The sequence below is a fragment of a genome, unplaced genomic scaffold (genome assembly GCF_019419815.1).
Source record: "Pyrus x bretschneideri cultivar Hongxiangsu unplaced genomic scaffold, Pyrus_bretschneideri_v1 Contig7, whole genome shotgun sequence".
In the NCBI taxonomy this organism is placed as follows: Eukaryota; Viridiplantae; Streptophyta; class Magnoliopsida; order Rosales; family Rosaceae; genus Pyrus; species Pyrus x bretschneideri.
Window position 1 is genome coordinate 10983457 of NW_025999809.1, and position 21120 is coordinate 11004576.

Below are 21120 nucleotides of genomic sequence, written 5' to 3' on the forward strand. Positions count from 1 at the left end.
CTTAAATTTAATGTTGGTCGACCTTAATCACAAAAGTGTGTTTTAGGGATGTAGTTTTGAAAGTTTAAATTGCTTTAGATAGATCATAATTATTGGAATATGAGCATCTAACTCAGATTCAATCTTCAACCAATAGAGAAATTCAATATATATTGAGTACTTTATGCGACCCTCACGTGATGAGACTCAAAACCCTAGTACTATTTTTCTCATGCCCAATTGGCAATTATAGTCTCATAGACAACCGTGAGCATCGATAATTAATTAAGTTAGGTTTCGGTCTCGAGGTTGTTTGCGAAACGTTCGAATTCGCACATAGTACCAGTTGTGTTCGTGTTTGATTAAGTGATATCTGTGTATTTTGAATTTAATTTTTCTGCAAAGAAGGATAAACAACGAGGAGTTTCAGTTCACCTGTAAAATTTGAGATTTCGGGGAGAGAGGAAGGATGAGAGAGTGCGAGAAGGAGAAAGAGGAATTTCAAAAGATAGAGACTAGTTTGACCATGAATGTCATGTCATTAAAAGTTGCTTCATGAGATTTGTCCACGTCATTTGATAAAAACCGATCTTGATTGTCACGTAGGTACTTAATAGTTCTCTTAACTTGGAACCTAACAGAAGTAATGTATATATTTTTTATACATTGGACGCTCTTTTAGAATGTTTGAAAATGTTGAGACACATTTAGAATCACACCAAAAAATTAGAGGAATTTTAAGTACTTAATTCTAGATATAATGATATCATGAAATTTTTTAAGTTGAATTATCTTGCGAACCTATAAATTTACCCTGAGTATGCCCATCCCGTGAGTTTCTCCCCTTCGTTTGACATGCATGTCTCGCTCCTTCGACAAATACTGCCAACTACAAATGTCCAAAACTTGTTTACTTCACAAGTTATCCAGATTTTTGGCTCGCATCACAACTTACCCCATTAAAGGTGGTACTTGGCTCCACAAAAATTGTACAATTCCTACACAAAAATATAAAATATAATGGACGATTCATGAGATTTTTTACTTATAATTGGAAATATATATATATATATATATATATTTATAAAGATTATTTATGTAAACAATAATTAAGGATTATGGTAGTTTAGTCAATCAACTGTAACAAATGAATAGACAATTTGTAATATTTTTATAAATTTATTGATCCTAATGACTGTACGTTTTTATACATTTTGATGACAATTGTTTCATATTTTATTAATTTTTGCAGAAATAATCTTTACATAGTGAATTATAATATAAATATTTCAGTTATGAATAGAAAGGTATGTGAATCGGCAACAAACTGTTTTTGTGTAAGAACTCCTCGACACTTATGCAGAACCAAGCATCTCCCTTGATATATTGTCAGATCACTTTGAATCTTTCCATTTCTTAAAAAATGACATGTTTTTTATTTGTGATTCCATTTTTCTTTGTATCCTTAACGTGTTACATATGTGCTATCATGTCATGTATGCACTAGTGTTTACGCATTTATTATGTGTCTTTTCTTATATGACACACACATTTGTTGCATATAAGTTTCTCTCGGACGTAGAATATTGTTGACACAACGTTCATTAGGCCTCAATTACACAAAAGAAACACTTGCATTTGCTTGTGATCGAACTGTTTAAATTTTAAGGATCATCCAACCCATCCATTGGAAGATGGGCTATTACATCCCACAATTGCCTATGAGTGACCAATTTTTCGTTATTTCTTTCTTATTTTCTTTGTACTTCTAAATAAAAAGGAAAAGTAAAAAAAACTTCCAAACCCCTAGAATTTGGGCCTATTGACAAAAAAAAAAAAAAAAAAAATCCACGATCCGGGTTAAACCCGCCCAAGTAACAATGAACCCATATACCCAACCCAAGTAATGCCAATTGTCAAGCGTTACTCTACTTTTGTCCATATTATTTTCTCTCCCTTCACGCTTCCCATGCAAATCCCACAGCCCACGGTTTTATCTCACTCGTGCATGCATCCATATGTTACATACAAAACAACATCCATTCATACATGCATCCCATGCACATACATAACGTCACCCTTTCGTGGCCATGCAAAAACATGTCCTATTTAATTTGCCATTTGTTCCAATGTTATTAAGGTGTATTATTTAAGATTTAAGCAGTTCCTAGAAAGAACTCATACTCATATGAGTATTTTTTCAAAAGCGCTACGCAAATAATCAGAAGTGCTTTTATTAGAATTTCGTCGAAAATTCTTGTTACGTTATTGAACATTGTGAGAAACGTTTTAGTTGTTAAGCAACACTTTCAACGCAGTGCTTGTAGAAACAACCCAAATAAACCCTTGTTACCTTAATTGTGCAAAAAAAACAAAACCCTTGTTACCCTGTACCGTTGATTAAGTAGATTCTGAGATGAACAAGTTTTAAGATCAGAGATTTCTAATCAAATCACAACATTAAACAAATTACTAGATCTGAAAAACGTCATCTCTCTCTCTCTCATCAGTGGTTGCTTTTGGGTCCTCTCCGCTCCCTCTCACAGCCTGCAGGCTCGTATCATTTCATATCAGCAGTCAGCTCAGCAGCATGCTGCTTTCCTCATTGATTTATTCTTTTCCCTGTTTTTCTTTCGTTTTCGAAATTGTTCACATCACACAAAGTCACAGAGAATGAGAGAAAAAATGTTGAATTCCCATCTCTTTTATTTAGTTGTTTGACTAAAAAATTAAATAAAATAAAATAAATACAAAATAAATTCATGGAAAATAAAATTTAAAAGAAAAGAGAGAGAAAAAAAGGGACAGACAGAGCCCTTCACAGTTCAGAGCTGCCGTTCGATTTGGCATTGTGTGTTTGTTTTGTTGTGGCTTGCTTGCTTTGCTATCTCTGTCACGACATACAAGCCCACAAACAAAGAAACACACATTATCTCTCTTCCCCCCTATCTATCCCTTTCTGCTATTTCTGTGGGTTTTTCTGTTTCCATTTTCTTAATATCTTAAAAACACAAAACATACATACTCTCTCTCTCTATCTCTATCGCTCTCTTAAAAGAAAACTCTCGAGATTGGAGCCCCAAACCGCAAACAGGGCCACACTTTAACCACTGTTGAGCAAGCTAGGAGCTTTTTCCAACTTGGGTTATTCAGTTTTGGAGTTCTTGAGAGAGAAAAAACCAGAGTTGTAGAGAGAGAGTGAGAGAGGAGAGAGAGAGAGAGAGGGAGGAGAGATAGGCATCTGATGAAGGAGAGAGGAGGCTCTCTTGTCGGAGAGAGCCTGCCCAGCTGTACTAACACCACCACAACCAAAGAAGAAGACGACGACGAACAACACCTAACCCAAACCCAACCATCTTTCTAGACCACCAAACCAAACGTTTCCCACCATTTTTCTTCCCCCTCTTCCAAAACAGTGAGCTCGAAGCCCACATCTTTTCTGGGTTTCCTCTGGTGTCACTTGTTTCTGGAGATTTCCTACTTTTCGATCTATTGGTTTTCGTTGCTTTTCTTCACAAATCTTCTTTAGCTTTTGGGTTTGTTTTGGTGCGTCCGTACAATGGCGCTGGTAATGCACCGAGACTCGCCGGGAAGCAGCAGCGGCGGGAGGCAGCAGATGGATTCGAGCAAGTACGTTCGGTACACGCCGGAGCAGGTGGAGGCGTTGGAGAGAGTCTACTCCGAGTGCCCCAAGCCCAGCTCCCTGAGAAGGCAGCAGCTCATCAGAGAGTGCCCCATTCTCTCCAACATTGAGCCTAAACAGATCAAAGTCTGGTTCCAGAACCGCAGGTAAAAACAACAGAATTCAAACCATTTAAATTTTTTTTTAAGTTGGAAAAATAGTAATTTCGATTCTCAAGCTTGCCCTCTTTTCTGTCTTCTTCCATTTTTTTTTCATAATTTCTGTAAAGTGATGGACTTTTATTAATTTACATTGTCCTTGTAAAGGTATATATAGATTTGAAGAGAAAATGTGTTTTGTTTTTATATTTCAGAAATGCATCTTTAACCGTTTTCTGTCCTTTGGAACAAGCAGAGTTCTTTTATCTTTAAAGAGGAAAAAAGTTTGCCTTTGTTTCCCTTCCGTTTTCGTGTGTACATATATATATATATATTTTTATTCCTCTGGTCTGCAAATCTGAAGCTACTTTCTTTTAAATTATTTGTATTTGTTATGGAGTGTTTAATGGATATTAATTCAAAAGTAAAACATGTATATTGGTGATTATGGCATACCAAGAACAGGCGAGGAAATTGAACCATATATATGAGTGGTATTAGGGTTATCTATAACAAATAATAAACAAAATTGGGCACGAGGAGGAGACAAGAAAATTGTTGATTACCGGTTGTCTTCCTTGGAAGAGAAACGAGAAAAAGATTTGGCCATCCAGAAAGAAGTGTTCCTGCATGTCCAAATCTACATGTCTGTTTGGAAGAAGAGTTCGTTCGTATCCAAGTCTGCTCATATTTTGTAGAAGGAGGAATCACCATGAAGTGTTAGGGTAGAGGCATGATCTGTGAGGGCTTTTGGTATTTATATTTTTCACTCTACAACCACATTGAAACATTTTTAAAAACTCAGGATTGAATACTGCCAGATTTTGACAGATTCTTTTAAAAATTAAGTTTGAATACCACCAGGTCGACATATTCATTAAAAATCTTAATTGAATACATCCGAATCTCTAAATTCTTTTAAAATCTATCAGAATATACCTGAATCTCTAATTTCTTTTTAATGCTTCTACACCTCCCACTTCACATGGAATTGGTATTGGTATTGGTATTTCTCTCTCTTGTTTATGTTTATTTGTAGATAAATGATGATCTTGTTGACATGGAGTTGTGTGCTTACTTTAATTTGCGATTGAATGGAAGAAAACGACAACAATTGTTAAAAGGTGAAACTTTCACTGGGGTTTTCATATTTTATCTTTTGCAGAAAAGTGACTGTAAAATTTTAAACCTGCTTTTGCGTCCTTTGGACTTTTTTAATGAAGGATAATGACATCTCAATCCACTTTCTTTTATTATTTATTAATTTTATTTTTGGGTTCTTGTAATTTGTTCTTTCTTTTCCCGTATGATTCTTTTGAGCCAAGTGACACCTTTTTGTTTAATTAATGCCATTTCTCGAGTTTGGAATTTTCAATGTGTCGGGAACACCTTCTGGAACACTGAAATATCTCTCCATAAACTGAAGTTAAACGTCTGTTCTTGCTAAATTATTTCCAATGAATTAATTTATGCATACCAAACGTATCCTTTTTCTTATTGTGCAAGTGATGATATAAATCGGTATTTTCCAGCGTTCAGAAATGACGACTGAGTTGTTTCCGAATGAGATTTTATGTGCTATCAACTGGTAGATTATTCTCTAAAACTTGTGTTTTTGCGTGTTGTTCCTGCTTGTATAGATGCCGGGAGAAGCAGCGGAAGGAATCTTCTCGACTCCAGACAGTGAACAGAAAGCTGACTGCGATGAACAAGCTGTTAATGGAAGAAAATGACCGCTTACAGAAGCAAGTTTCTCATTTGGTTTACGAGAATGGATTTATGAAGCAGCAACTGCATACCGTAATTCCCTCCACCTTTACTACGATGCCTCTTCTGTTCTACGAAATGTTGCATGATTTCAACAGTATAGTACTTATTCTAAATTCGTTTGATAATAACATGTAGGCATCAGGAACGACCACAGACAACAGCTGCGAGTCTGTGGTCATGAGTGGTCAGCACCAACAACAGCAAAACCCAACTCCCCAGCACCCCCAAAGGGATGCTAACAACCCAGCTGGGTAAGTCGTTAATGTCCGTGGAACAATTAATAGAAGCTAATTAGTTTATGATTAAGTAAAGCCTATGGTATATTTTTCGTTTCAGTCTTCTTGCAATAGCAGAAGAGACCTTGGCAGAGTTCCTTTCTAAGGCTACTGGAACTGCTGTCGACTGGGTCCAGATGATTGGGATGAAGGTAGCTTCCTTTCTTTTAAAGCAATGAGCATGCATGTGTTCATAATTTACAGTCTCTATTACTTCATATCTGCTAGACCAATTTGAAATGTAAAATTCCCAGCAATATTTTGTAGCCTGGTCCGGATTCTATTGGCATCGTTGCTGTCTCCCGCAACTGCAGTGGAGTAGCAGCACGAGCTTGCGGTCTTGTGAGCCTAGAGCCCACAAAGGTACGAATTTTCACATGGCCTTGGAGAAGTTTGTGTTTGTGCATTTATTCTTCGCAGTCTAAAATGTATGTTTACTTACATTGTAGGTCGCCGAAATACTCAAAGATCGTAGATCTTGGTTTCGCGATTGCCGATGCCTTGAGGTATTAAGTCTAATCCCTGCGGGGAATGGTGGAACAATTGAGCTCGTATACATGCAGGTATGCTGTTTTAATCAATTGGTGCTGTGTCATTGTGCATTCAGGCATCAAGTGTTTTTTTTGTCTTTTTTCTTTTTTTTTTTTTTTTTTTTTTTGTGATCATTGTATGTTGTTTTGTATTCTTAATCTGTAAATTTTTCTTTGCAACCAGACTTATGCACCCACAACATTGGCTGCGGCACGTGACTTTTGGACATTAAGATATACTACAAGTTTGGAAGACGGCAGTCTTGTGGTAATTTGATAAGTGGTTTCTTTCTTGCCCTAGTTACCAGAATTCAAAACCTCGATAGTTCAACAATCATGTACGTATGTTTGCGTCTTACTGTCTCAAAATTACATTTACAGGTATGCGAGAGGTCATTGACTTCCTCTACTGGCGGCCCACAAGGGCCAACGTCTGCAAGTTTTGTCAGAGCTGAAATGCTTCCTAGTGGCTATCTTATCCGACCTTGTGAGGGTGGTGGTTCCATTATCAACATTGTGGATCATGTTGATTTAGACGTGAGAATATATCTTTACTATTTCTTCCTGAACTCTTTAGTTTTTCGTTTGCCTTATTAAGTGCCTTTTATGTCTTAGGCTTGGAGCGTTCCTGAAGTTCTCAGGTCACTTTATGAATCCTCCAAAATCCTTGCTCAGAAAACGACCATTTCTGTAAGAACTTTTGTGCAAATTTCATTTTACGCTGTAGTTTATTCTTACTTTTCGTTCACAGTTTAACTTTGTAAATTTGTTTTGTAGGCCCTGCGACACATAAGACAGATAGCTCAAGAGTCTAGTGGAGAAATTCAGCATGGTGGAGGTCGGCAACCTGCTGTTCTGAGGACATTTTGTCAGCGGCTGTGTAGGTATGCCCTCCACAAATTTTCAGTCCAAACAGGGTGGTTGCAATATGAAGTGCATTTGTAAACTTGCAGTTGGGGTTATATTTCTTCATTCACTGAGAATATTTGGAATTGGGTTTCAGTGGGTTTAACGATGCTGTTAATGGGTTTGCGGATGACGGTTGGACACTTATGAGTAGTGATGGTGTGGAAGATGTTACCATTGCTATTAACTCATCTCCGAAAGTGCTTGGTTCCCAGTATAACACTTCAATTTTCCCACCTTTTGGAGGAGGCGTGCTGTGTGCCAAGGCATCAATGCTGCTGCAGGTAATTCCCTAGCAACTAAACTCCATTGCGGCTCAGTTCTTCCTTCAGTTTTGTATATTTATCCTTGTTCCTTTTTGAGTTATCTGGTTTCTATTGTTGACTAATAACTATCATTTGGTTAATCAGAGTGTTCCCCCTGCTCTGCTTGTTCGTTTCCTGAGGGAGCACCGGTCTGAGTGGGCTGACTATGGGGTTGATGCATACTCTGCTGCATGTCTTAAAGCTAGCCCATATGCAGTTCCTCTTGCAAGAGGTGGTGGCTTTCCGAGCACCCAGAATATTTTACCGCTTGCACAAACTGTGGAGCATGAGGAGGTATTGACCTTATCATCCTATGTAAACTCATTTGAGTTACTGCACTTTCTGTGTGTTAAACTCAATTCTATCACTGCTTATTCCCTGTGTTTAAAGTTAATTGTGTACTAATTGGTGTCATTTACTCTTATAGTTTTTAGAGGTAGTTCGGCTAGAGGGTCCTGCTTTCTCTCCTGAAGATGTTGCTTTGACACGGGATATGTACTTATTACAGGTTAGTGAACTAATTTTGTATATCGAATGGATTCATTTAGTGTTCGCTGCTGTTGTTAATTAACAGTGTTCCTATAATATATTGTTGCAGTTGTGCAGTGGAGTTGATGAGAATGCAGTTGGTGCCTGCGCTCAGCTTGTCTTTGCACCTATTGATGAATCATTTGCTGATGATGCTCCTCTGTTGCCCTCCGGTTTTCATGTCATACCTTTGGATCCCAAGGCAGTTAAGTGATGTCTCTAATCTTACTTGCATCAGCGTGTTTCTTGTATGCGTCTGTTGTGATTAATCTGATTTCTTTCACTTGTTCCTTATGATGGCAGGATGGACCTACTGCAACTCGCACATTAGATTTGGCCTCTACACTTGAAGTAGGAACCAGTGGTGCTCGTGCCATTAATGACGCTGATGGGAATAGTTACAACCGTAGGTCAGTGCTAACCATAGCCTTCCAATTTACCTTTGAGAACCACTTGCGAGACAATGTGGCTGCAATGGCTCGCCAGTACGTGCGTAGTGTTGTAAGCTCTGTTCAGAGGGTAGCTATGGCTATTGCCCCATCCCCGCTCAGCTCCCAAATAGGACCAAAACCCCTTCCTGGATGTCCTGAGGCTCATACTTTGGCACGATGGATTTTCAGAAGCTTCAGGTAGCTATGGATATTGTCCCTTCCCAGCTCAAACTCTTTACTTGAGTGTTTATTTGCATATAACTGTGTTAGAAGTTTGTGGTACTGTTTAGTTGAATATCGCTGAACACATGGCATTTCAGGATTCACACTGGGGGAGAGCTCTTTCGAGTCGATATCTCATCTAGTGATGCTATTTTGAAGCAGCTTTGGCGCCATTCGGATGCCATCATGTGCTGCTCTGTTAAAACAAATGTAGTTACTTAACTTTTAAGTTATTTTTAACTCTTAAATTGTAGGCTAGTAAGTACATGCTTAGTTCCTTTTCAACATGTTTCTTGGACATTCAACTGCAGACGTCGCCAGTGTTCACCTTTGCAAACCAGGCTGGCCTTGACATGCTCGAAACCACTCTTGTTGCCCTCCAAGATATCATGCTCGACAAGATTCTAGACGAAGCTGGACGAAAATTTCTCTGCTCGGAGTTCTCCAAAATCATGCAACAGGTAATAATTCCCCAAATCGTGCTCTCATTGCTTTCCTATTTTGAATTCTTTGTTCAAACAGCTTTCCAACACGCTCTTTTTCCGAATTTTTAGGGCTTTGCATATCTGCCAGCCGGAATATGTGCCTCCAGCATGGGGAGACCGGTGTCTTACGACCAAGCTGTTGCATGGAAAGTTGTTGACGACGACGAATCCAATCACTGCCTTGCATTGATGTTCATGAACTGGTCCTTTATGTGATTGTGATGGATGATAGATCTCACAAACACTTTTAAGTTATCGATTATGTAGTTCCGTCTTATATGAGTACTTCTAGAACTTTTGAAGTCAAAGTAGTCAATAGCAGGATATTTCACGGATACTTTTCAGAATGTCTGTTTATATTTTGGATCAATGGATATGGTATGCAGTCTGCTTTAACATATCACGATGATTTGTGAATGCTGAACTCTCTCGCAAAAAGTGTGCGACCCTTCGTATTTTGGTTTCACGCAGTGTGAGAGCTGTTCTACTCCGTCAATAGTACTCAGAGTTTCCTCTCAGGGTGGTTGGTCTAGTTTTGTAACTTAGTTCTAGGATCGTTTTGACATTTAGGTAACTTGGCACTTGTGTTCTGTGATCATTTTGACATTTACGCTTTTGTTTTAATCGTTCACTCGATGTGATGGATTGTCATGATTAATACGAACAACATAAAAGACTAAATTGGTCAAATCGAAAATCACATGACCATTTTAGTAATTTAACCTTAGAAAAGCCGAGACTCGTTTCTGAACATGTACACTGCCAAAAACGTCAGAGTGCTTGAAGATGAAAAGTGTGAGTATGGAATCAGAAACCCCAGTCGCTTTTAAAACTGCAACAAAATACAGCAGTTCACTAAAAGTGGAGGGCAAGTTTGAAATATTGAATTTACCCAAGGGACCTTGTAAAAAAATTCCACAGTAGTCAATAACAGTGTACTTTACAATTTGGTCCACTGACATGTTTTGATTTTACTTTTAACCCCAGAGAGTCTCTGCATTTTGCAGTGGCCTGTAAATATAGGTGGACGAAATAATTGAATTAAGGCAATTGAATGCAACAGATAAGAGGGAGAAAGAGGATGAAGATCCTGCCCTATTGCCAAAACTGCAACCCTAAAATCTCTGTGAAACCTTCAGGACAATAATGATATGGTATGAAGAGGCAGACCAAATCTCTCTCTCTCTCTCTCTCTCTCTCTCTCTCTCTCTCTCTCTCTCTCTGTGTGAAAGTTAAGCTCTAAGCAGACAAACATCTAAACATGGTATACAAAAGTTAGATCATAAATTAGCTACTATTGGCTTAAACAGAATAAAACCCTACATCAAGACCATCTTTTTATGTTGTTTTTTTTTTTTTTTAGTTAAAAATGAGAATGCTTAGAATCTTCGTTGTCACGGATGAGGTTATAATACTCCGTAGTATTGTAGAATTTTTTTCGTTTTGTTACATTTCTTTTATAGCATCTCTTTAGGGATTTAACCTACAAAGCCAGCAAAACTAATCGAAACAAGCTGCTTTCTATATGGTAGGTCAGTTTGACCAACCAACTAGTGATCAGCAAGTCTTACAAAACATTAATCTTCTGCATTGAGAGTTGTACTTAAGCAGGACGAAATGATACCTAAATACAATGAAAGCATAATTCTTTGTGAGATTGCTTCGGTATCTAGCTGGTCACACTGCTCTATTCAAGTCTTTTCTCTTTTATATATCCAAGTTGGTTCGATTTTTGAGATATGATTTATAAGGGTTCAAGTTTATACCGTCTGATCCGATCCGACTTGTGTCCATCCTTAACTAACATCTGTCAACTATCCAAAAATGTAAGTCTCTCATATATAACATTTTACTAAACAAGAAATTAAAATTTGATTTGGATTTTGAGTCTCGTCCGAGCGAGATTAAACGTTTCATGGCTGCAAGAAAACCAGGCAAGCACACGTCACCTGACGGATTCTGTGTAATTAGCTGTGATGCTTTGGAGTATGTCATGCTGCCGTACCACTTGGCATGGTGGTGAAGTCATTGGACCTGATCCTCTCTGACTCCCTTTGCTGCATGCGTCGTGCGATTGATGCCATGAGAGACAATCTGCAAATCAGTTTCGAAAATCATACGCTTGTTAAACACCAACCAGTAAACCAGTCGTACCGTAATGATTTGTATACGTAGCATGTTGTATATTTTCACCCACATTGATATTGTGATGAGAGTGCACATAGCAAAGTGTCGAGTACCCAAAAGAGGCTGGGGAAAACACACGTAAGGTCATTTCCAACCGAAGGGTTAGGCCAGAAAGCTTGTGGGCTCCATGGAATCTGAAAGGGTCAAAAGGTTGCCTACATGCAACTAACCAGCCAACAAGGGGCTGGTCAGAAATTCAAAAAATCTTATCGGATATAACCGAAAAAAATGCTTAAACAAAAATTTGAATCTAACGGCTAGCCGACTAGCCGTTGTATTCAAATTTTTTTTTTGTTTTTGATTTTTTGGGCCAATTTTTTTTTTAATTCTTAAAAATTCTAATTTTTTTTTTTTATAAATACCTAAATCATTCATTAAATTTTAGTTCTAATTTTTCTGGGTTTTTGGGTCAGTTACCATTGTAGTTTCTAAATTTAAGTTGTTGGATTTGAATTTAAGTTGTTGTAGTTTTAAAATTTAAATAATAAATTATGTTTGGCCTTATGCCCCTTTGGTCCTCAGTTGAACACGATTTTTTGTGACGGGGCTAAAACGAGCCCTATGGCCTTTTGGCCTTTGGTTGGAGACGAAGACAAATATGATCATGTACTGTTCATTAAAATATTAATATCTTAAATAGCCCAAGGTCTAAAACGAGTTATCTGACCAGCTCTCAGTTGGAGATGGCCTGAAAATCCTTCAATGAACCATTGAATTTCTGGTACAAGACTCTTGTATCCAATGCTCAATGAAATGTCAGCTCCGCACATCAGTAACACTACGAATGACGCACTCGACATCCCACTAATTATTCAACGAAGTATCTCGCTTAAAAGTCGAAATGTTTTTTTTGCAAGCTGAGCGTGTTTTTTTCGTCGGAATCCAAGTTGAATGTTCGAACCACAATCACTTGGTAGAGAACGTATCTAAAATTTCCCATAGGCATCAGAAATAAAATTTGATTTTCTCCTTTTTCACTGAAGTAACCTAAAATTATTGAAAAAAATTACAATTTAACTATAAAACTAATTAATAATATAAAAAGTAATCTAATTACTTATAAAAACATATAAAGTTCTTTATTTTATCAACATAAGATTAGTCCAAGAGAAACTTTTCTACAACCTCCATAATTGGAAACAATGAACTAGCTATAGGATCGTTATATCTGTTGGGGTTGGGGGTTTGAATCTTGGAGTAGGATTCTCTCTCTTATTTTTTTCCCTCCTTTTCCTTTTTCCCTTATTTGAATGATTACGGTTAAGGCACGTCGATATCTTATATTAATTTTTTATAGAAAAAAAAAATAATAAAAAATGTAAGAATAAATGATAGAAGGAGATAGAAAATGAAGGGAAGAGAATCTTAATCCTTGAATTTTAAATGCGTGGGCCAAAATGAATCTCACTAGCCAATGGCCACAGTACACAAGTTTACAAATAGTCAAGGGAGAGGGTGAGGGATCACAACCAGTACACTTCTGAGATGAAGCCAGCCACATCTTCCCTTAAAAGACGTGCCAAAAACCCTATAACCCCAAGCCCTTCTGCCTCACCAGTCACATCACCCTTTTCTGCTCTGCCTTGTCTGCTATACGGTATATGCTTGTGGTATGGTGTTGATGGACCACCTACCCTTACTGTGTGGCCCAATGATGAACCCTAAAATTAATCTGCTAATTATTATTAATACGTGCTTGGTTGGTTTGGTTGGTGGTAAATTACTTACCACACTGATTTGATTTGACAAATGACATAAAAACGTACACTAGTTCTTCTGATTTTGTCTCATTTTATCGGGATTCATGTCGTGTCCATCAACGTCTTTTCGTTCCTTTTTTTTTTTTTTGTATTGCAAGACTGCCCAACAGCCTCACAACAAAATGGACTTTAAATTGAATATGCACCCAAAAATAGCCAACCTATATCCCACCAAAAATATTAACAATCGAAGCCAATATAGATAAAAATATTACATGCGTTATATTATAATAACTTGCATGAAAAAGGTTTCATGTAAATTTGTTATACATTTCTTGTTACATAATTAGAAAAAAAAGTGTTAAAGTGCTTCTAATTTTTAATAATGTAACGCTAATCACTTTGTTTATTTAAGACATATTACTTCTTTCTTGAGTTGATTACTGAAAAAAATATATAAGTTTCTACTATAAAATCAAATAGTAGCAAATTTATCTATAAATTAACGTAAGATTCGTTCTCAACAATTAATATCTGATTTTCTTAAAAAAGAATTTGATTTATAGGTTGTTTTATTCCTTTTCTTTTTTCTACTTGTACAAGTTGATTACGACCTACGTTTCTTTTTATCATACGTTATTTTCATCCTTATTTTACTAATTCATTCAATAACATAACATGCATGGTACTATAATTACATGGTTTTCAAAATGCACATACATACATCAACATGCATGTTCATACATGAACATTACATGCCTGTTCATGAGTCATAGAACAGTTACACGGTTTGAGGAGGGGCCTGTTCTGCTCTTCTACCCTGAGGCTGAGACGTCCTCTTTTACCTTTTCAGCGTTTGAAATTCGAGGCGTTTTAAAGGTGACAATGAAAGGCAGAGGCACTGTGAAAATTTCGACTCTCGTGCTCTACATTTTTTGCGTATTTGTTAACAAATTAATCGATGACAGGTAAATTAAATTAATGGTGGCTTATTTATGATACGAATCTCTCTATCTTTTGGTGCAGAGTAAGTTAAAGCAACTGTTCCCGCATGAGACACCCACCCAACCTTTCCACCTTTGTCAATACTACTTTAATCTCATGCTTCCGTTTTTTATGATTTTTTAATTAGTTTTTATTTTCTAAAATTTAAAAAGAAAATGATCTTTTTTCAGGTGGGTAGATTCAGAGCTTTCAGCCCAAGCGTGCCCTTTGAATCCTTTCTATGGCACTGTTGGTTTCTCCAACAACAGAAAAAAGGCAGTGCAAAAGAAATGCAGAGAAATATTAAAGTGCAAAGATCTCTAGCTTTTCGAAAACCCTAACCCTAGCTAGGGTTTGTGTTAGTTTTTTGGGTTTTGCCTTGCCTGTCTGACTGTGGAAGAAATTTGCTGGGATCTTTAATCAAATCTAATGACCTGCAGGTTTCTTAAATATATTTAGCAGCTAGCTAGGGTTTGGGATAGATAGAGTATCATGGTCTGAGAGAGGCATTACTCAGAGAGTTTAAGATCATGGTCTGAGAGAGGCATTACTCAGAGAGTTTAAGTTAGTGGTTACTGGTTAACTGGGTGAATAGCTTGACTGTTTGACTGGAGGGGTTGGATTTTTCATGTTTTTGTGAAATGGGTTTTTTGGAGGGTTAGGGTTTTTAGGGGACTCTGAGTGTAAGGGAGTTTTGGTGGAAGATGCAGTGCAGGGAAGGAGGGTTGTGATGATTTGGTGGGTTTTAGGTTTTGGCAATATATGTGTGTTAATCTTGTTTGTTTGAAGAGGAATGGGATATTGTGGATATGGTTGGAGTTTTGCAGGGTGGATTTTGGGAGCGACCTGGATTGTCTGTCTTCTCCATCTCCTTTTATTTTTTGTGATCACGGTTAAGCAAAATCAACATTTTATATTAATTTTTTTTTTATAGAAATAATAAGACAAAAAGTAATGGAAATATAAAATGTTGATGTGGCTTATTCGTGACCACATAAATAAGAAGGGTGTGAAGGGTATGAGACGAGGAGAATAGACAATTTACGTCCTTTTGGGAGATATAAGTCATGATTTTTTCTCTTTCACAAATCTTTACTAGGGTTTTGTGTTGGACCGAACAAACAAGTCTGAAAATCTTGGATTCATACTTCACAACTTTGAAAATCATGTCTATATGTTAACCGAGTATATTATATTTATTTATTTATGGTTTTTTTTAAGTCAAAAACTTTTTACTTTAGTTCTTTACAACAAAAATCGTTAGAAATTGTTCTTAAATTTGTCTGCAGTGAATTATTTTGCTAATTATGTGAAAAATTTGTTAATATTTTCATTCAATTGTCATGGAAACGACTATGTGACCACCTTTTTAAGTGTAATTATGTCAAACCAACTTCTCTACTCAACAAGGATATAGACAGAATTTTCATAGAAGCACCAAAGCGATTTATGATGGACAAACTCAGAGGGTCACTTTATCGATTTTCATTATCATGAACTAAAATAAAGAATTATGTCAATTTAAATGATTATTTTGGCTAAAAAAACCTTTATATATTTTTGTATTTAGTTAGTGCATTATGGTAAATAATGAACAAATTTATAGAATTCAATCCATAAAATATTTTTCAATTCTTCTTATTTCCTTAATATTAATGAAATGAAAGAATTGGGTTCAAAAGCAGCTTTTTAGCATGAATACAAAATATTAATAATAAGAATTAATAATTAACGCCTTAAACAAAACAGAAATATAATGTGTTGTCTTGATGTGGAAAAAGGACCACCATAGTTTGGTGTTTTTGTTAAGAGTAATGTTAGGGAGACTAAATTTTTAAACTAAATTTATAAACCAAATGATGTGTCACCAGTAAGAAATCAGCATGTTAATCGACACTTGATTAATAATCCAATAATCAATAACCACATCATTTGGTTTACACAATTTGGTTTAAAAGTTTGGTCTCCCTACCATTACCCTTTCATTAAACAAAAAAGAAAGTTCAGATTGTACATATCATCCATGTAGTCATAGAGATGTCTTAACTCTTTTTCTTTAATAAAGGGTGACAACTGGTGGCAAGCCACGGTTATCCACCCATTCCAAGAATATGTCTTAACTCTTAAAGTGACCTAAATCATAAAAAAATATTAATCATGCCAATACTTTGAAGTCTGTTACCAATCCTAGTGAAGCTTACATACACTAGTAAAAATACCTAAAAAATGACTTGCGGTCGGAATTTGCATCGAAATCTCAATTCTAACTTTAGATCGATAGGTAACACAAATTTTCTTAGAAGTTGTAGGGCAAAAGCACTCAAGGAAAAACCAATTTTTGGTCAATAAACCAAAAAGATTGAGCCTTCAAAGTTTCAACCCATACATGTAGGTTGTCACTTTGGACTAGCCAATGTCATTCAATATTGGGCCGTTGAATTTAATCTTGGGCCTGTGCAGATTGCACTTGGACCAGCCCATGTAATTGAACTCCCGGAATTCCTTGGTTGTTGGATTATTTGACTTCTTTAATTTGGGTTATGGCCCGACCCAAATGGGCCAGCAGTTATGATGTCTCTCCCAACCTTGTCCCTCCGTGATGAGTAGAGAGAGTGGCAGGTAGCAGGAAGACGAGGAGATGGAGCAGATGGAGCAGATGGAGAAAGAAACGATCAGGGAAGCATCGGTGGAGGTATCAAATGAATTCAAAATACTAATCGATGCTCAGGACTTGGAGTCCCTCAAGCAATTGCAGCACCTTACGTAAGAACTCTCTCTCTCTCTCTCTCTCTCTCTGTGAGCAGTTTTTATGTTAATTGTAGTTCACCATTGTTTATATATGTTAAATTTTACAGGTTGTTGCTTGTATATTTTCATATGTTTAATTGGGTTTCTGTGAAATGCTGTCTGAAGAGTTAAAGAGAGAGAAAGGAAGAAACTTTATTCATATTGTGTGGTTTGGAGGAGCTGTTTCTAAGAATTTGTTTTACCACCAAGGAAATAAAATCATGGGTTTTTTTTTATTAATTTAGTGTTTAATGTGAAAATTAAAACCCCACTTGGTCATCTATTGAATTGAATTGAGAAACTTGAGTGGGAGGAAAGGAGAAGTGGGAATCAAGCAATGAGGGTCTGTATTGCTTGGATGTAGAGGTAAGGTAGGTATTTGGATAGCGGCAACGACCTTTTCTGTTTCGCTGTGTCCTTTAACGCTTTCAATGTGCATGGTCTTGCTGCTAGTTGTTTATCTATGTATAGGTTGGAATTTGGCTTTGACGATTTTGCTGTGTTTTTTTTAAAGTTTTTCGTGAGTATAGTCTTTAATATATGTGTGCTTATCGTCATTCGATCTGTTGCTATAGTTTGGTGACATAGACGATATAATATGAATACCTAGACATTTAACAGTGCATCTAGTCTACTCGTCATGAAGATCTTATATATCTGGATTGAATGAATGCAGTTGAACTAAAGGATATGAATCAGCTAACATGTACCTTTAACTTAACAAGCAACGTGATGCAAAATAACTAGTGGGGGACAATATAGTAGAAAACTTGGAATTGGATGTTCTATTTCGAATAAAATCCGTTTGCGTGTATATTATGCAGAAATGTAATGTTTCCTGCATTTCCCTCCAATGCGGAAACAGCAATAACAATGCGTTATGCTTGTACTGAATGGATATTGAGTGGTTATACCTTTTGTATACCATGATCTGTGATTCAGCTCTTATTTTTGTCGTTGCCTTTGGTTGCTCATTTGCTGGAATTTGTTTTGTGCTATCCACATGTAGATTGGGGAGATTGCAAGATGGCAATGCAGTTCTGTCACATTTTAATGAGTTTTCAGAGAACTGCTTTGCCGAGGTTTCTGGAGATTTCTCCAGAAACACACGCCTTTTAAAGTCTATGAAGACTGATCTTGAATACATATTTCAGAAGTTAAGGTATGATCATTGCTTTCTTTTGGTTCAGTTTGTCGTTATTTAAAGTGCTTAATGAATCTTATTTCGTTGCTATCCAAACACACTGTTGCTGTTTGGGGCGGTTGGACGGTATTTTTATGTGAAGATACATAGTACATGTTCAAGGGGATGTGATTGTGACGAGTGGTTTCTGCGGTTCTCACTTGAACATTGTAATATCATTTCTTTCGTAAAAAGGAGCAAAGTCTCATGCACACACACGGACGATGGGGAAAATAACAAACCAGGATGAGCCTTGCGGGTTGACTGAATATTGATTTAGAGTGGTGTTTACTATCAAGGATAAGCTAAATAATTTGTACTTTTGTTCCCTGATTCATACATCATGGATAAAGGGATAAGCTTTGAACATCTAAACATATGGCCAGTTACCTGTCGTATTTGGCATTGAGGTGCATACGATAATTGTCTGACTACAAACCGCATTAGATACCATAGTAGTCAATGTGGTTTTAGCTAAACCACTTCATAATTTGAGAAAGCTTCTTCTTCCGTGCCTAGAAAACTTAGCTATCAGGGTCCAAATTTCAAGTTGGCTTGTTGGAATTTCCAGTCGATACAATTTTCCAGTTGATGTATAAGCTTCCTGATGCTTGGGAAGATGCACATTTTATGCTAATTTTTCGATATCAAACGTGGTTGAGTTTGTGTTATATTTGATTACTTCTTTGAAATGAGATGTTGATACATTGCGGTAATATGATAACAGGAGCATGAAGTCAAGAATTTTGGCTACCTATCCTGATGCATTTCCAGATGACTCGAAACAAGTACTCGACCAAAGACCAGACCTGGAAATGCCTCTGTAAAACTAGACAACATGTTCCTGCCTTCTTGAAAGAACATGTTATCGGTCTGCTATGGAAGTGTTCCGAGAATTAAGCCTGTCAGCAAATGTGTTCAAGATCTCTATAATCTCTTTTTCCTTGGATTTATAGCTTGCAGAGGCTTTCCTTAGAAGTTTTTGGTAAGTTGGTAGAGTTTGGTGCACGTAGCACAATCGTCTAATTCCGTCCTTGTAAGCTTTTCCATGTACTAATCTGAAATTCAGTTACCGTTATGTAACATTCCGCTAAACCGCAGCTCAAACTAAACGTTTTTTTTGGATAGCGTTATCTTCTTTCATTTCATTCTGCACACACAGACTACCAACCTCTTTATGTCCTCTTTATGTCTTCATATTTCGCAGTTGTATGTGGAAGCTGTGAAAGTTTGGCCTTGATTCAATCCGCCACCTCTGGTTTTCTGTTTGTATGTGCTTGATATTGATCGGAGGTGGGGAGGGAAAGGAGAGAAGGAGTACATCGGACGAGGAGTCCGTGATGCGCAGGAGTAGAGGTTGGAGAAAGCGAGCGTGATCCGACATAAATTATACCAAGATTTTTTTTTTTTTTTTTTTTTTGTCGAACAATAAATTTGTTAGATTAGGGAACCGACGAGATTCGAATCCATACTGTAGTGTAAGGGCAACAGCCAGATCAATTTATACGGTAATTATTTATTACATTATAGTACCAAACCCTTGTCTTGTATTAAAATAATCTTATCTGGTGTGTAATACGGGAAGGAGAATTCTCTCCCTCCTAATCTCTTTCCACTTCCCTTCCCTTCTATTTTGACAATTACGATTTAATCACATTAACATCTTATATTGATTTTTTTATAAAAACAATATGTGAGAAGAGAGAAGGGAAAGAGATGGGAATAGGAGGGAAGAGAATCCTTCACTGTGACAAGGCAAGTCAAATTGAAACATGCATACCGTCTGTCAGAAACTCTCTCAGGAGCGCGTGAGACTAACACCCCAACCCCCGAATCCCCTCTCTATGCGTGAAATTGAAGCATGCAATTGTCACCTCTCTCTCTCTCTCTCAAGCTGTCATGTCATACAGAAAGAGAAACACAGGGAGCGCATGCAGATCCCAGGAACCATCACCACCGTCCAATCCAACCTGTGTACTTTTCTCCTACCCGGACCGTCCGATGCTCACCAACTTCATTCTACAGAACTCTGATTCAAATCAAGCTCACACCTTTAGCTTTCGTTGTTGACTGAGCTTCAAGAGATAACAGAGAGCAGAAGAAGAAGCGGGGAGAGAGAGAGAGAAAGAGGAAATGGCGGGAACGAGTGGGAGTGGGAGGAGCGAGAGCGAGAAAGAGAAGACCAAGATGAGGGAGAGGCAGAGGAGGGCCATCACCACCAAAATCTTCCACGGCTTGCGCAAGCACGGTGGCTACCGCCTCTCTCCCCGCGGCGACATCAACGAGGTGCTCCGGCATCTCGCCACAGAGGCTGGCTGGCTCGTTGAACCCGACGGCACTACCTACCGCCCACCCAACGTAATGCACCTCCCTCTTTTTTCAGTTTTTCCTTTCCTTTGCTTTCCTACATTTTCTCACCATCCAAACACATTTTGTTTATTTTGTTTTGTTTCCTTTCCTCTCTTAATTTGTGGACGGAAGGCTCCTAATTGCTGCCCGGCTTGTGGAACCCCCAAAGCGACCACTCCAGTGGCAACAACGACACCAACCCCAAGCAGTAGCGTGGTGGTTGGAGGTGGTGATTGTTCAACCACAGCATCTCCAAGTCGATTCCCCGCCTTCAACACCACCACCACCAACACCAGCAGTATGAGCATCTACTCGCCATTGTACATGTATGAAGGCGGGCACCCGCAACTGCAGGAAGCCAGGGCCTCGAACAATACCACTCCTGTTGCTTCGCCTCCGCATCACCGCCCTTAGAACATACTTTATCTTCCTTAATTCATATAGATTATAGGTTTGTTCATCCCATACTTTGGGTTCGGATGTGAAAAAGTTAGCAGCAATGCAGTGTATATGCTGTGCTGTGATGAAAACCCATTTTCTGCAATCCAATTTTCTTCTATCATATGAATTTACTACACTATCCTTTACTTGTTCCTTCCTTTGATTTGGTTGTTAAGTGAAGAAAACAAAACTAAAGTTTAAGCTTAAACCCTAAAAAAGTGAAGGAAAAAAATGGAGTCGAAACAGCCTGGGAAAAAAAATAACCTTGCAGCACAAGA

The 21120-nt window shown here is 37.5% G+C and overlaps 3 protein-coding genes across 4 annotated transcripts; all 3 read left to right on the plus strand.

Annotated features, from left to right (window-relative positions):
* Nucleotides 1-2953: 2953 nt before the first annotated feature.
* On the plus strand, nucleotides 2954-9609 carry LOC103936292 (homeobox-leucine zipper protein HOX32-like). The gene is made up of 18 exons (XM_009346130.3): nucleotides 2954-3768; nucleotides 5400-5559; nucleotides 5665-5780; nucleotides 5866-5956; nucleotides 6072-6167; nucleotides 6254-6367; nucleotides 6519-6602; nucleotides 6716-6871; nucleotides 6950-7024; nucleotides 7112-7218; nucleotides 7338-7524; nucleotides 7651-7839; nucleotides 7973-8053; nucleotides 8144-8278; nucleotides 8377-8702; nucleotides 8825-8936; nucleotides 9038-9187; nucleotides 9281-9609. Exons 1-18 carry the CDS (start codon nucleotides 3539-3541, stop codon nucleotides 9425-9427), a joined length of 2556 nt encoding a protein of 851 aa, XP_009344405.2. The 5' UTR covers nucleotides 2954-3538; the 3' UTR covers nucleotides 9428-9609.
* A 7076-nt stretch (nucleotides 9610-16685) lies between these two features.
* On the plus strand, nucleotides 16686-19659 carry LOC103936288 (kxDL motif-containing protein 1-like). Of its 2 annotated transcripts, XR_007254283.1 has the most exons (4): nucleotides 16686-16845; nucleotides 17879-18031; nucleotides 18780-19037; nucleotides 19260-19659. XR_007254283.1 is itself a non-coding variant. In XM_009346126.3 (3 exons), the coding sequence occupies exons 1-3, from the start codon at nucleotides 16721-16723 to the stop codon at nucleotides 18877-18879; spliced, it is 378 nt and encodes a 125-aa protein (XP_009344401.1). In that variant the 5' UTR covers nucleotides 16686-16720; the 3' UTR covers nucleotides 18880-19179. The 2 variants fall into 2 exon arrangements, 1 of the variants encoding a protein (XP_009344401.1); XM_009346126.3 differs by lacking the exon at nucleotides 19260-19659 and having other exon boundaries at nucleotides 18780-19179.
* Nucleotides 19660-19951: 292 nt separating this feature from the next.
* Nucleotides 19952-20975, plus strand: LOC103936305 (BES1/BZR1 homolog protein 2-like). The gene is made up of 2 exons (XM_009346144.3): nucleotides 19952-20410; nucleotides 20534-20975. Exons 1-2 carry the CDS (start codon nucleotides 20186-20188, stop codon nucleotides 20813-20815), a joined length of 507 nt encoding a protein of 168 aa, XP_009344419.2. The 5' UTR covers nucleotides 19952-20185; the 3' UTR covers nucleotides 20816-20975.
* The last annotated feature ends 145 nt before the right edge of the window (nucleotides 20976-21120 follow it).

Coding starts and splice junctions, on each gene's coding strand:
- LOC103936292 (XM_009346130.3), top strand. CDS start 3,539: ATGGCGCTGGTAATGCACCGAGACTCGCCGGGAAGCAGCAGCGGCGGG. Junction 6,368..6,518: donor TTGAGCTCGTATACATGCAG/GTATGCTGTTTT, acceptor CTTTGCAACCAG/ACTTATGCACCCACAACATT. Junction 6,872..6,949: donor TGGATCATGTTGATTTAGAC/GTGAGAATATAT, acceptor TTTATGTCTTAG/GCTTGGAGCGTTCCTGAAGT.
- LOC103936288 (XM_009346126.3), top strand. CDS start 16,721: ATGGAGCAGATGGAGCAGATGGAGAAAGAAACGATCAGGGAAGCATCG. Junction 16,846..17,878: donor AAGCAATTGCAGCACCTTAC/GTAAGAACTCTC, acceptor ATCCACATGTAG/ATTGGGGAGATTGCAAGATG. Junction 18,032..18,779: donor TACATATTTCAGAAGTTAAG/GTATGATCATTG, acceptor ATATGATAACAG/GAGCATGAAGTCAAGAATTT.
- LOC103936305 (XM_009346144.3), top strand. CDS start 20,186: ATGGCGGGAACGAGTGGGAGTGGGAGGAGCGAGAGCGAGAAAGAGAAG. Junction 20,411..20,533: donor CTACCTACCGCCCACCCAAC/GTAATGCACCTC, acceptor TGTGGACGGAAG/GCTCCTAATTGCTGCCCGGC.